This window comes from Marmota marmota, unplaced genomic scaffold (assembly GCF_001458135.2).
Source record: "Marmota marmota marmota unplaced genomic scaffold, marMar, whole genome shotgun sequence".
Lineage (NCBI taxonomy): Eukaryota > Metazoa > Chordata > Mammalia > Rodentia > Sciuridae > Marmota > Marmota marmota.
The window spans coordinates 63,768-77,850 of NW_026000005.1; the positions used below are offsets into that span (position 1 = coordinate 63,768).

General features: G+C 37.2%; 1 protein-coding gene across 1 annotated transcript; it reads right to left on the reverse strand.

The window, feature by feature from the left end:
- Positions 1-2,581: 2,581 nt before the first annotated feature.
- Positions 2,582-5,442, reverse strand: Ttc30b (tetratricopeptide repeat domain 30B). The gene has a single exon (XM_015481087.2). The coding sequence runs from the start codon at positions 5,206-5,208 to the stop codon at positions 3,211-3,213; it is 1,998 nt and encodes a 665-aa protein (XP_015336573.1). The 5' UTR covers positions 5,209-5,442; the 3' UTR covers positions 2,582-3,210.
- Positions 5,443-14,083: the final 8,641 nt, after the last annotated feature.

Consider the following 14,083-nt stretch of genomic DNA (forward strand, 5'->3'; position numbering starts at 1 on the left):
TATATATATATATATATGTATGTGTATATATATATAATATATATATATACACACACACACACCACCTGTATCACACTCCATGCTTCATCATATCCAGAGAGTAAAACTGTCTAATTACAAATGATTCACCTCCTTCTCCATAAAATTCTCCCAGCTCCCAGTGGTCTGCTTCCCAAGACTGGGTTAGAGTTTGCCCAACTTTCATAGATGGTATTAGTGCAGACATCATGGCACAGCTGAGGTCACAAAGAGGAACTGTCATGAAGAATACAAATCCTTTGGCTGGCATATCATGTCATGATCAAAGGATTCTGTTTGTAGTGGTTCTACACTAATATTAAGTTCTTGTTTATGCCTATAATCCCAGCAACTAGGGATGCTGAGGCAGGAGGATTGCAAGTTTTGTGGCCAACCTGGGCAATTTAGTGAGACCCTTTCTCAAAAAATAAAAAGGGCTTGGAATATAATTCATTTATATAGTATCCCTGGATTTAATCCTCAGTACCACTAAAAAATGGGGGGGAAAAAAGTTCATTTCTGAGAAAATGGATATAACTACTTGTATACAAACACAAGCTCAGATTCTGTATGTGCATGTGTTGAGGTCAGAAAGTTGCTAAGATTATGGAATACTGGTTTTGTATTTGATACCTTCAAAATAGACTACAGATATTATGAAGAAATCTTACAAGGAAAAGCTTTAGCAATACAGGGAAATCTCCCCGTTTGTCAAGAAAAGTGCTTTTGACACTGTTAGGTATGCTCTGGGAGCATAGAACAAAGCTTTTTGTCAGAGCTTTAAAGATGGAGGCTTTAAAATTATATATATATAAATTTATATATTTTATATATACCTTCACCTTACTTTTATGTGGTACTGAGGATCGAATCCAGGGCCTCCTCATGTGTGCCAGGCAAGAGCCACGGCCACAGCCAAAGATGGAGGCTTTTGATCAAATAGCAAACTATGGAGTCATTGTAAAGCCACTTGCCTTTTACTACCAAGAAATAGAGCCAGGGTACTTTGAACATGAATTTAAAAGATATATATCCTGAGACTGGGGATATAGCTCAGTGATAGAACACTTTTCTGGCATGCACAAGGCCCTGGGTTAAAAAAAAAGCATCAGATGTATACCCTAAAAATAAAGGACAGTCAATGCCTGGGGAAGTTAAGAATGCTCTCACTCTCCCCAAACTCCTCCAGGCCAGTGAACTTTTTAAATATGGTTCAGGAGACTGTTGTCACTAACAACCATGTGAATCCAGGTAAGTACTTACTTCAGTGGAGAGCCTGGTTAAGGGGAAAAATGACCTTTATTCCCTTAGTCAGTGGTAGCAGCAGTCAGGATTTCCTGATGCATTACTTTCCAGGAAATCCCAACTGCCCAGCAACAAGGGACTAAAAACTTGTTCTGAAAAGCTTTTTATGTTCTGCAAAGTTAAATTAGACATACATGGAAACCACAAACACATAGCACCTGGTTAAATAAGTTTTGGCTGAATAAAGGCCAGGCTATTTGCAAAAGGAAATCTGGAAAACATTTGAGTGGCTAACATTACTTATTTTATACTTTTCTCTCTTTAGGAAAAAAAAAAAAAAAAGTGGTTTGGTTTAGAGGAAATAGGAAAAAAAAAAAAACCAGAATTTTACTGTGAGTGAAGAAAATAAGTTCAATTACTTTCCAAATCAAATCTTAAGGGGCTATGTAGACTGAGGCGCTATCATGGAGTGATTGTAGCAACACTTAATACAGAAATTGGTAAACAAAAAATATTTCCCATACATAGAATGGGATGTGAGACGCACTGAAGAGGTCATATAAACATTGTTCTCCAAATGTGGAATAAACTATCACTGGTAAGTGATAGTTAAAGTAATTTCTGATCTAATAGATCTGAGTGCCAGCATTTCATGCTACTGGGAAATTATGCTGAACCTACATCTGAGTACGTATGTGACTTATGAGTTTCTCCCCAAAGGGAAAAAAAAATCTCATTTTGTAGAAATTGATTATGTTGAACAATAAGAAATTGCTAATTTCATAGGTTAAAAACTGTCAAAAGCAGCAATTTCATATGATTTAACCTTTCATTTCTTTTTTTTTTTTTTTTTCTAAAACAGGTCATTGGAGAAAGGGGTGAGGTGGGGAGAAACAGATAATAAACTTCATTAGGATTCAGAAAATAAAACACCTGATCAGAATCAGTGGGTTCCCAAAGGGAACTTGAAAACACTATTGGGAGTTGTATATTGAAACTAACTATGAATCTACAAAAGGTTTCACAATTGACCTATTCATCAGAGATAGGTGTATAAAAAGTTTTAGGGATGGGTAAGAAGGCAACGTGGGAATAGCATGGAAGATTTGTCCTTATCCAAAACACTACAACATGGAAACAACAGCATATCCTAAATTGTAGACACAAAGGTAGGAATTAAGAACTGAATTCTCAAGAGATGCTCTCAGTCACTGTAAAAGATAAATGAAAACAAAGTTATCATAAAAAATAATAACAGTCTATCTTTTTCACGTATTCAGGTTATTAACAAATGGACCAAAACAAAATCTTGGAAATCGGTTTCTTTTAATGATTTATTGTCTCTGCAACATAGCACCATAATTTGTTAAATGAACAAGATCTGCCACTGAATCTTGCATGTTAAAAAATATATATAAAACCTAAGGAATTTTGGTTAACTAAAAAATGTATCTATTTGGAAAACCAAATATCCTAAAAAAAGGAAAGATATCCTAAACTCTGTAAAAATCTATATCATACATTAACATGAGGGCAAGTTGTGAGAAGACAACAATCTTTGAAATTATTAAAAACCTAGAAGTCCTTACACATTAGCTACTACTCAATTCTGGATTTAGTGACTGATCCCTAGGTAATGTAATATATATAAGGTTGCCTCAAGATACATAAGAGCACAAACAATAACAAAAGGAAACAAGTAATAAGTTCTAAAAGACATAACATCCCATATCAGTTTTTAACTTTTGACAATTCTTTCTGGGAAAACAGTTCTTAAGATATTTCATTCTGTGGGGAATTTAAAAATGAAAGTTTATCTAATGTTTTTTATAATACTAAAGTGTACAAAGTGCAACATATAACAAATATAAATGCCAAAGGCTAAATATAGAAAAATAGTACAAAATTTATATAACAAAGCTATTCCAACAAAGTCATCATCTATAACTACACATTCCATCCTATAATCTCATAAATCAAAGCTCTTAACTGTCTGGACTCATATGTGACTGTGTTCTTTCCAATATGAATTCTTTCTTCTTCCAAGGGTTGTTCTATAACAGCAGGTATGTTTCTGCCATAAAGTTCACAGTGTTCTAGAAACTGCACACATTCTTGAATAACATTGTCACGAAGCATGATTGTGTGCTTTGACATGTTTTCTAATAAGGACAGGAAGCATCTTTTGGCATAATACCAGGTATCAGTTCCTAGCTTTTTACTGTAAGGTTCCAAGCTTTTGATAACTCGAGAGATACCAAAGTCATAATTTCCTTTGGCACAATAAAGTGTTCCTATCACCAAATTCACAATGCAGAGATGGTAGATTTTCATGTCAGGGTCATCATAGGACAGCTGCTCTTCCTCCTTTTCAATCTTCCTCATCAGCTCCTCTGCTTCTTCATTTTGACTTGTCATAATATAGGAAACACAGAGGTTAGCTAATACAATAGCACTGACATTCAGGATGTTATCATAGTGCTTCTTGACGATGGGTTCATAGAAACCAATGGCTTCTTTGTATTTGTTCTCCTGCATGAACAGAACATGAGCCACATTCAACTTCCACACATCATGGTCATTACAGAATTCCACAGATTTTCGGAAAATCTTTTCTACCATCAAATAATTTTCAAGATTCCAGTAGATCTTTGCCTGGGCCATCAGCACAGGAATGTATTTCTCAAGGGCTTCATCATATTCATTCACCGCCTTTTTGACAGCTTCTTCATCTCTATTGTGTCTTGCTTCCTGTACTTGTATGGTAAGTTTACGAAGCTGCTCAGTCAGCATCCCTGCTAGGCCATCAAGCTTAATGAAAGCTTCTTCAGGAGCTGTCTGGCAAGTGATCAGGGCATCCAAGAAGTCATAGAGATAGGGTGTGAGGAATTTATAAGTCAAATGGGCATTTTCTGCCAGGACATCTGCTGCCAGGTCAAAATACTCATATTTACAGTAGAGCAGCAAAAGATTGCCAAAAGTCTCTGGGGGGAAGGGGTTCTGTTGGAGCAAAAACTGTAGTTTCTCAAACCCTTCTGTAGGCTTGGCATCCATATTCATGAGTGCCTGGTTGTGCAGGGTCACAGGGTCCAATTCTTCCTCTGCCCTCGGTGGCATGTCAGTGAGAGCTTCCTGGGCTGCCTCATAGTTTCTCAGCAGGTATTCTATGGCTGCCTTAAGGTTGAAGGCTTCCACCAGAGCAGTCTGGTGGAGGACTAAAGTGTTGCCAACACTGCGAACATCAATGCCCTCCGTGGTCATGCCCACACCAAGCTCTGGGTGCTGACGGATACCACGCTCAATAATGTCGGCAATATGCTTCAGAGCCGGGGCATAGTGCCTGTTACTGTAATAGGCCAGTGCCAAGTTGTAGGAAAGGTCAGGCTGGTAGCCTGAAGCCTGCAGGGCCGCAAAGAATTTGGCACAGGCAGCTTCATAGTGTCCCTCCTTGTACAGCAAACAACCCAGGTTGATCTGACCATCAGGCTCATTCTCACTTCCACTCTCTTCCCCCCCTTCCTCACTCAGCAGCTGCTCCACCAGGCTCCTGGCCCCTGGCAGGTCACCCTCACTGTACTTGATAGCAGCTTGCAGGCGGAGGACCTGGCTGTGGTAGGCGGGATTGTCCAGGAGGAGGAAGGCCACCCGCGTGGCCTCTGGATAAAGGCCGGCCTTGTACAGGGCCTGGGCCTGATACAGGCGGTACTGCTCGAGTTCTGGGTGCAGCTGGCCCAGCTGCTCATAGCACTCAGCGGCCAGCGCGAACTCCTGCAGGCGGTAGTAGCAGTAGCCCAGCAGCGACAGGCCGGCGCGGCTCCTGGGGCTCCGCTGCAGCTCTGCGCCCAGCAGCTGCACCGCCTCGGCGTAGCGGGAGTCGCGGATGAGCCGGTACACGACGGCGGTGAACTCCCCGTCGGGGATCTGCGTGCTGCTCAGCCCCGCCATAACTGCCAGGATTGCGATGCTTGCTGGTTTCCTAGGCAACCAGACCTCCGGAAACGGAAGTCGATCGGAGGTTTACCCTGCCGCGGAAGGAGCCGATTAGGAATAAAAAGGAAGCACTGACTCTCAACTTCTGGTTTCGTTTTGGATGACTCAGGACTGAGTAGTGGCAGGGAGCTGGGCTAGCGAGACGAAATTCTTCAGGCCGTTCAGTGGCGTAAACTCCACTTCCCGGCATGCATCTTTTTAGTCGCGCGGGATCTCGGGGCGTTGCCGCTCTGCATGCTGGGAGGCGTTATTCTGTCTTTATGGGTTAGGTGCTTGGAGGGGTGCGGTGTGAACAGCCTTTATTCCTCCTTTAAAATGAAGGTTGTTTATTGTGTTTCTATTATGCCTCCTCGGTCTCGTGTGGTGGAGTAAGGTTTAGGGTCCGAGGTTCCTTGCAATGTTCAGTATTCATCCTGTGATGCAAAGAAGTGGTTTCATTTTGCGTTTTATTTTTATTTTTTTTAATTAGGAACTGGATGGTAAAAGAAGGTTATCTTCTTGTAATAGGCCTGGAAGCAGAGTATATTCTTTTTATGTTGCCCTGAGGGCACACTTTCTAAGAACAGATTAGTACAATTAGCAGGAGTCCTTATTTGGTCGTGTGGGGAGGTTGGCCAGAGAAAAAGTCCTGTGCATCTTAACTGGTAGTGAGAGAGAATTGAGTTTTAGATCCAAGCATCATTTCTCACCTCCTTTTTTTTTTTTTTTTTTTTTTAATGACAAGCATTACTGAGTGAATGTTAGCTGTTAAACCTGGCCATAGCCACTGCTTTGGTGTTCTAACTTTCACTACCAGGTAGAAACGTTGGCAAAAAGCATGCCTTGGCTTTTTCAAGGGTAAAAATATGCAATACTAATATGTATACCTTCCCTACACATTGTTCCTTTTCTCTCTTAACTACGTTAGCAGCTTGTGATGTGTAGGTTTGTAAGTGACAGATACTCAGCCTCTACTTTTCATATTTGAAAATATGTTTCTGGATATTATTGAGCCGATTAAAAAGTGGATTTTTTTTTTTCCAGCTAGGCCCAGTGGCCTGCAATTTCAGCGACTGGGGAGACTAGGCAGGATCAAAAGTTCTAGGAACATGATAACTTAGGTGACCCTGTTCCAAAATTAATTTTAAATGGTGGCAGGGTGGGGGTAGGGTGGAGAGTTTGTTGGGCATGTAGCTGTATGGTTGAGCATTTCTTGAGTTCCATCTGCATTACCAGTAGGGGCGGGGGAATTTTTTTTTTTTCAGTTAAAATACAATCGCCCACCTCTAATCTCAAATTCTTAGTTTGAAGATCTCTGTGTAGATTTACTAGATTGTACAAGAAATAACTCTTGGTTTTCTTTATTTCTTTGTCATGTATTTGGAATAGATTCCACATTAGTGTCCCAGGTCTATTTTTGTATAATGTCTTTTTAACTTCATAGTGCCCATGATGGAGCAGTGAAAAAGTAGGGACTTAATTATCATATAAAAATACATTGTGGCACTGATAAGCCATGATATGATTGACTTAGAAACTAGAATTCAAGAGAGCATAAGTACAATTTTTCAGCTATATATTGGAGAAGTACTCAAGACAGCAAATTACAAAACTTGTTTAACCCAGTTGTAAACTGTGTTGTTTTCAAGATACTAATATCATACATATGAAGCACTTCTGCAGGTGACCTGGGGCAGAGTGTAGTCTTCCAAGATAAAGGAATTGAGATTGGCCTTCCTATCACCTGAGGTAAATAGTCCAAGTCAAAGTGACTTCAAAGCAGGTATGTTATCTGCCTCCTCAATTCATTGCTACCCATAAATCTTTTCTGTATATAAATTTTGGAGCCAATATCAACCATATTGCATGAAATTCTATCCCTTACATGTTAATTATACTATTACATACTAATTTCATACTATTGCATGAAATTCTACTACTTATATACTAATCTTAATAACTACCCTGAATTCTGCAAATTACAGATGGAGAGCCTGTGACTCAGAAAGGTTGAGTAACCTCCCAGGATCATAGAAGTAGATAAGAAGTGGCTGAACCCTGCTGTCTAAAAGCTGTGTTCAGAAGGAAAGAGTAACTGATGAATTAACTTAATCCATGTGTCATGTATGGGCCTATCTTTGAGGGAATATTAGTAACTTGCTTTTTAAAATTGTCATGATTTTTCCATTAAAACAACTGATCTTTGTGCAGCAGAAATTTGAACTTTCTGACCTGAATTGTGTTTGTAAGCAGGTGTTAGGAAGTAATTAGTAGGCAATGGTGTAGATCCTGGTCACCTGTTACAGCTAGAAAGAGACTTCAGCTAGCATCTGAATGGTATATTATAAAGTGGCTGACTTCACACACTTAGGCATTCTTTTCCCTTACTGAGAAGTTACCCACAACTGTATTCTTATGGATAGGATCAGACAAGAAACTGCCTACTACATGCATATCATCAAAAGGCCAGAAGTACCCATCCCAGGAGGATTGACTGTAGCTCTGGACACCACACAAGATCACCAGAGGGACTGGGGTTGTGGTTCAGTGATAGAGCATTCACCTAGCATGTGTGAGACACTGGGTTCAATCCTCAGCATCACATAAAAATAATAATAAATACAGAAAATAACGAGATTGTGTCCACTACAACTAATAATATTTAAAAAAAAAAAAAAAAAAGATCACCAGAGAAAGAAGCTGAGGGAGCCACTAAAACCTTATGCCAAGGCTTTTTCAAACCTGTCCTCCAGCTGTAACTCTTTCCAGTCTTCAATCCAGGGAGATATGTAGGTTGAGAGACACTGGCCAGTGTCACTCAATAATAAGGAAGTAAGGAGTCCTCTTCTTTATACCTGCCTGATTAACATTTACTCCTAGGAAACAATTAATATTTAAAAAGCTCAATATTTTAAAATCCTTATATATTGACTGCTATTTTGGGTAAATTGCTATTAAATCAAGGCAAGATGGCAAAACATGAAAATGGGAAATTGGCTTTTATCTTTGTAGCCTTATTCTGTTTTACAGAGTTGTATTTGCATCGTGAAAGCATTTACCTTCAAATGACTTCTTGAAAATGTATGAAAAATAAAAGGATGATCATCTGTCCTGTACATTGCTTTGATCATTACAGAAATCAGTTGGAGTTCTCTTCTAACTGTGAGCCTGGCAGCTGAAATGGGCAGGAGAGAAGCCATTCTGTGTCTTCTTCCTTGTGATGCTACTACAGAGGCCTGGCTTATGAAAAGCAGGACATTCGTTTTAGACAGATGGAGGGTAGGGTCATTTTCAAAATGAAAACGAGTGTACTAATCACACTGGGAAATTGGCACGACCATCACTGCTGCTGTGATAGACTGACTTTTATTTAGTCTCTAATAGGCATTTGGGGAATAGATTGGCTTTTTAGGGGAGATGGAGGAAAGAAGGCCTTTAATTAACAATAGAAATTCTAGAAAGCAATAAACTAGGTAGGATATTATAAATAATCACAAAGAATCATTTTGTTTGCAACAGAATCTTAAAAGCTGGAGCATATATAAAAAAGTAAGTCTGTAATACCATTCCCAGCAATAAGAAGGCATTTGTGTTAATAAATGATTTAATGCCTTAAAGAAAGGAATTGGGCTTTCAGGAAATGGCTTAGGACTCAGGGTGGATTTTGCTGAATAAGGGGAGGCAAATTTACTGTGTAGAATTCCATTGAGGCATAGTGTGGCAGGGCTGAAAAGCATGATATTTGGTTCTGAATTTATTTATGTTTCTGCCTGCCAAAATGTGACATGACTAAATTTCATGTATTCTATTTGGCAGTCTCTTTTAAAACTAGTTGCGAGTAATTATTTCTTTTTGTTTTGTAAAGATAACTAGTTATTGTTGTTGGTTTCATTGCTTATTGATGAATATTTAAACCATAGCTGTGGTCAAATATTTTTCTTAATAAAAGAAAAACTTCTTGCAAAACCGTTTTCTGGTTATTTTGTGTCCCATTCATTTTTGACCATTTTCTTCAGGATGGCCACTTTGGGAGGCTCAGTTTTCTTACTTTCTCTGGAGTCCAGATTGACTTTTTGTCCCTATGCAAACATTAATGATTGTAAGACTGACCCTCCTGCTATAATTCCTCTTATTTTATACTCCCCAGAACGCAAAACAGGGAACAAAAGAATAAATTAAGCTGGGTGCAGTAGTGCATAACTGTAATCCTGGCAACTCAGGAGACTAAGGTAAGAGGATCACAAGTTCAAGGTCAGCCTGGGCAACTTGGTGAAATCCTAAGCAACTTAATGAGACCCTATCTCAAAATAAAAAAATAAAAAAGGCTGGGAATGTAGCTCAGTGGTAAAGCACCCTTGGGTTCAATACCCAGTACCCAAAACAAAAAGAGAATAAATTAGTGCCAAATTTGTAACATAGTTGACTGATGTTTAGGAGCATATGTTCAGTCTTTCAAGACTTTTTGAAAGGATTCTATACCAGATCACTTGGAAAGATTAGTTAACGTCATTATGAGATTAAATTTTTTTCTTGGGTAGTTCCATCTCTGTTAGTATTTTAAATAGTAATGTAGTTCCTTCTTGAATATACCTTGCTTTTGATCAAACCATTTCTATTTCTGGGTTTATGGTGTTTTGTCCAAATTAACTTTATACAATGATATGGCCTATAAAAAGGAATTGGCAAAGAAGATACTGTGTGGGTACTGCCATTGAAAATTCATTCCCCAGAGTTGGAGCTTGCTGTGGGAGGCATTGATGGGCTGTTACCCAAATTACTTCATTTGAGCATCTTTCACTGCTTTCATTTTCAAAAGGCAAAAAATATTGAAGTATCACTTTTTCCCCTAAAACTGGTACCATTCACAGCCAGATATATCCTGTATACCTGTTTCTATTTCTGCTATAGAAATAAAATTAAAAATTGATGGAAAATGTCTTTGAAACCCATGATCAAAAGATAAGATTCCTAAAAGAAAATGTTATCAGCCTCTGAACACATTTTCTGGCTTGAAAAGTTTGCAAACAGTTTTTCCATGGTATGAGTCATCCATGATCCTTTGATGACCAGTCATCCACCTATCTCAAATAACACAGATTTGCATTTGATGTTGCCTAACATGATACAAGTCTTCTCTATAATCCCTGATCAGTGACCATTTGGACAACTGCCTTATTATGTTTTAAATTGTTAAGATTAATGCAGTATACACAATTAACTATCCTCAGACCACACCAGTTTGAAGAATGACTAAGAACTGGATGACAGTTGCCATGGTATTTGAGCAGTAATATAGGGGCTGTACTAGTTTTTGAAGCCTTTTCTGTGACAACCTCATGTGCTGTGGAACAGATTCTCAGGGTCGTTGCTGGTAGACTAAGAGACCAAACTAGAAAGCAAGGATGTTATTCAAGCTTCTTGCTCCCTCACTCTCACATTCAACAATCAAGTTCTGATTCTTTTGCCTCTGAAATATCTCCCTATATATTTCTCTTTAATCTCTATCATTACTTCTTTTCAGTGTCTACTACCACTGCTCTGGTGGCTATCCATCTCTTCCTAGACACTGCAACTAGCCTTCTTATTGGAACCTTTCAAAGATTTTGAGGCATTTTATTTCCCTTCTTTGTTCAGGACTTTGCTTTGGGGACCTCATTAAGCCTTTAAATGCACTTAACAATTTCTTTCAAGAAATTATGAGATTTTTATGCAAAATAGAACTCCTGGTGGCTTCTCTTCCTATGCCAGAGTTTCTTCTCTTCCTATGCCAGAGTTTCTGCCAGGTGTGTAGAATGTTATTGTTCACCCCCAAGGACTCTTGCTGCCTTACTGTATGGGAATGGCTTGGGAATGAGAGACTTCAAATGATTTTAGAAGGAATTGTTTCTGAATACAGTATTATAGTGACTTCCTTCTCCTGAAGTGTTTAATAACATTGTTTTGCTTTTTTAAGTATATCAAGTACTTTCCTTGCCTCTGGATCTCGATGCCATGTAAGCATTTTTAGAGACGATTTTTTGTCCTTTTTTTGGCCCAAGCAAATCCTATATACCTGGTCTTCTACTTATAATGAACCTATAAAAACAATAAACAAAAAAATTATCAAGACATGAAAATGTTCTCAGCTAACAGCATACATTTATAAGAGGCTATTTTACTATGAAGCCATCTAATGTTAAATTCCTGTTCTGTCATCACCAACAGAGTAGCCATGGAAAGTTCTTAACCTCTGATAATAATTTTTTTATTGGTAAAACAGGGACAAAAATATTTTCATTAAGGGAGGTCAGTATCACACAAAGCATTAGCCAATAGTAAATACCTATAGCACTTTAATTCTTATTATTTGTTTTCTTTTTTTATCATTACCAAGGATTGAACCAAGGGTCTTACACATGTTAGGCAACCATTCTGCATTCTACCACTGAGCTATATCCCCAGACCTTAAGCTTTTATTATTACTTTTATTATAAATGAAGCTATTGAGGTTTTTAAAAAACTCACTAGACAGTTTTAGGCTTAAACAATTATAGGCCAAAATTATTGAGTTAAACATCTTTTATCTAGGAGTAGATGTTCTTCTGGTACTTCAGACATTATGTTCCTAAGAGTGCCTGATAAATTTCAAAATGGAGAAGGGCAATTATCTGGCATAAATTAATGTCTTCACTAAACCTACTTTTCAAAGAATTGAAAGTTCTAAATTAAATCTTTTTCTAATTCAACAAATTCATGAGTGCCTCCTCCACTGAAGTCATTGTGCATTGTTTCCAATGAGCCTTCAAGAAATTTATAGCCCAGAGGACATACTACAAGTACATAGAAAGTTACAGCCCAGTTAATATATGCAGTGCCTTAAGAGTGATATGAAATGTCACAGAAATTCAGAGTTATAGTAAAAACTACCCCCTCTTTTGGCTAGAGTAGTGGTTTGCAACCATATTAGATACTTTATCCCCTCTTCTGTAACAAATATTTTCCAAGATCCTTTTTATTACATATTTGGAAATAAAACGTGTATGTAATATATAATATCCCACACACATAATTTATTTTCCTTTCTCTTCTGTTTTAAAAGCTTTAAGTGCACAAACTGATTGATCATAATTCTTAGTCATTGACACATTACCTTTATTGGTCTGTTCATAGTCCTCTTCTAGTCTTCTATTAGTCAGGTACAGTCTTAATAGAATAATCACCAGTAAAGCTAAGATGTAGGACCTTTACCATAACCTACTCTGGATATTTTCCCCCAACCATCTTCCTGTCGCCCTTGTTCTGAGTGACCAACCACCCAATTCCATGTTTTCATTGTCTTCCTTTTTAAAAATATAGCTTCATTGTATCTGTATGTTTTTGTTTGTTTTGCTGTGTTGTGGATGGAACCAGGGCCTAGTGCATGCTAGGCAAGAAATTTGCTACTGAGCTACACCCTCATTCCTTTAAAAATTTAATTTTAAAAAATAAGAGACAGGATCTCTCTGGGCTGGTTTTGAACTTGAAATCCTTTTGCTTCAGCCTCATGAGTGGCTGAGACTACAGGAAATACACTGCTCATAGCTATATGAATTTCTTGAACATATTTTCATTTTAGATATTTTAGTTTTATGAAGAGTGTTCATATACCATGTACACTTTTCACTTAATCTTATTCATCCATGTTGTTGCATATGTCATTGTGGTTCACTGGTTTCAACTATTGTTTTATATTCTATTGTGTGGATGTACCAAATTTTACTCACCCCTTTTAAAGGGCATTGCAGTTTAAAATAAGTTTTTGCTGTGTTGGGAATATACAGGGTAGGTATTTGCCCAATCGGATATTAGGATTTATAATGGAACTATGGAAATTAGGACAATATGGTGTTGATCCAGAACTTAATAAAGTTTACTTTTATGCACATTTTAATATTTGCTTCTTGGTATACACATCTAAGAGCTTTTCTCGTATATACTGCTAAAGTGAGATTGTTGTATTATTACATTATTTGAATGTTTAATGTTAGCATATAAAATCAAAGCACTTTCCACAATAGTTTCCCTAATTTAAATTCCCACCAGTAGTGCAGTAGTGGATAAGATTCTGTAAATCTGAATCCTTTCCAACACCTGCAATTGTCAGAATTTAGGTTTATTAGCTATATATTCTTTCTCTTCTGTGAAAAGTCTGTTTTTATCTTTTGCTCATTTTTTTATGTTGGGTTGTTAGTATTTTTATTGATTTTAGGAGTTCTTTATATACTTATATGCTGATCCTATATCAATTATATGAATTGTAAGCATCTTCTTCCAGTTTGTAACTTTTCACTTTCTTTAAGTTAGAGTACTTAATTTTAACATAGTCACATTGATTAATTTTTCAGTTAATTCTTTTTATGTCTTATTTTAAAAATTCTACTTTACTCTAAATTGTATTAATTTTTACATTTTTTCTGTATTTAAAATTTTAATCCATCTGGAATTTATTTTTATTTAAAAAATAGGTAGAGATTAATTTTAATTTTTTCTAAATTAATAATCATTTTTTCATAGCTCCATTTGTTGAATTGTCTTTTAGTATACCTCATTTTGACATACCACACTGTCATATACAGAGTTCCTATGTGCATAGGCCTATTTCTTGCCCTTATATTCTATCATTCAACTTTATCAAGTTCTGGACCAACAACATATTGTCCTAATTTTCATAGCTCCATGATAAATCCAAATATCTGATTGAGCAAATAACCTATCCTGTGTGTTCCCTTTTCAAAAAGTACAGTAAATTGTTGTATCTATTTTTGTTTCTTTATTTTTCCTTACATTTCTAATTTTTAAAAATCAAAATAATGTCCCTATTGTAATACAAAGA

What these genes read in the sequence shown, in the direction of transcription:
- Ttc30b (XM_015481087.2), bottom strand. Translation starts at nt 5,208, where the DNA reads ATGGCGGGGCTGAGCAGCACGCAGATCCCCGACGGGGAGTTCACCGCC.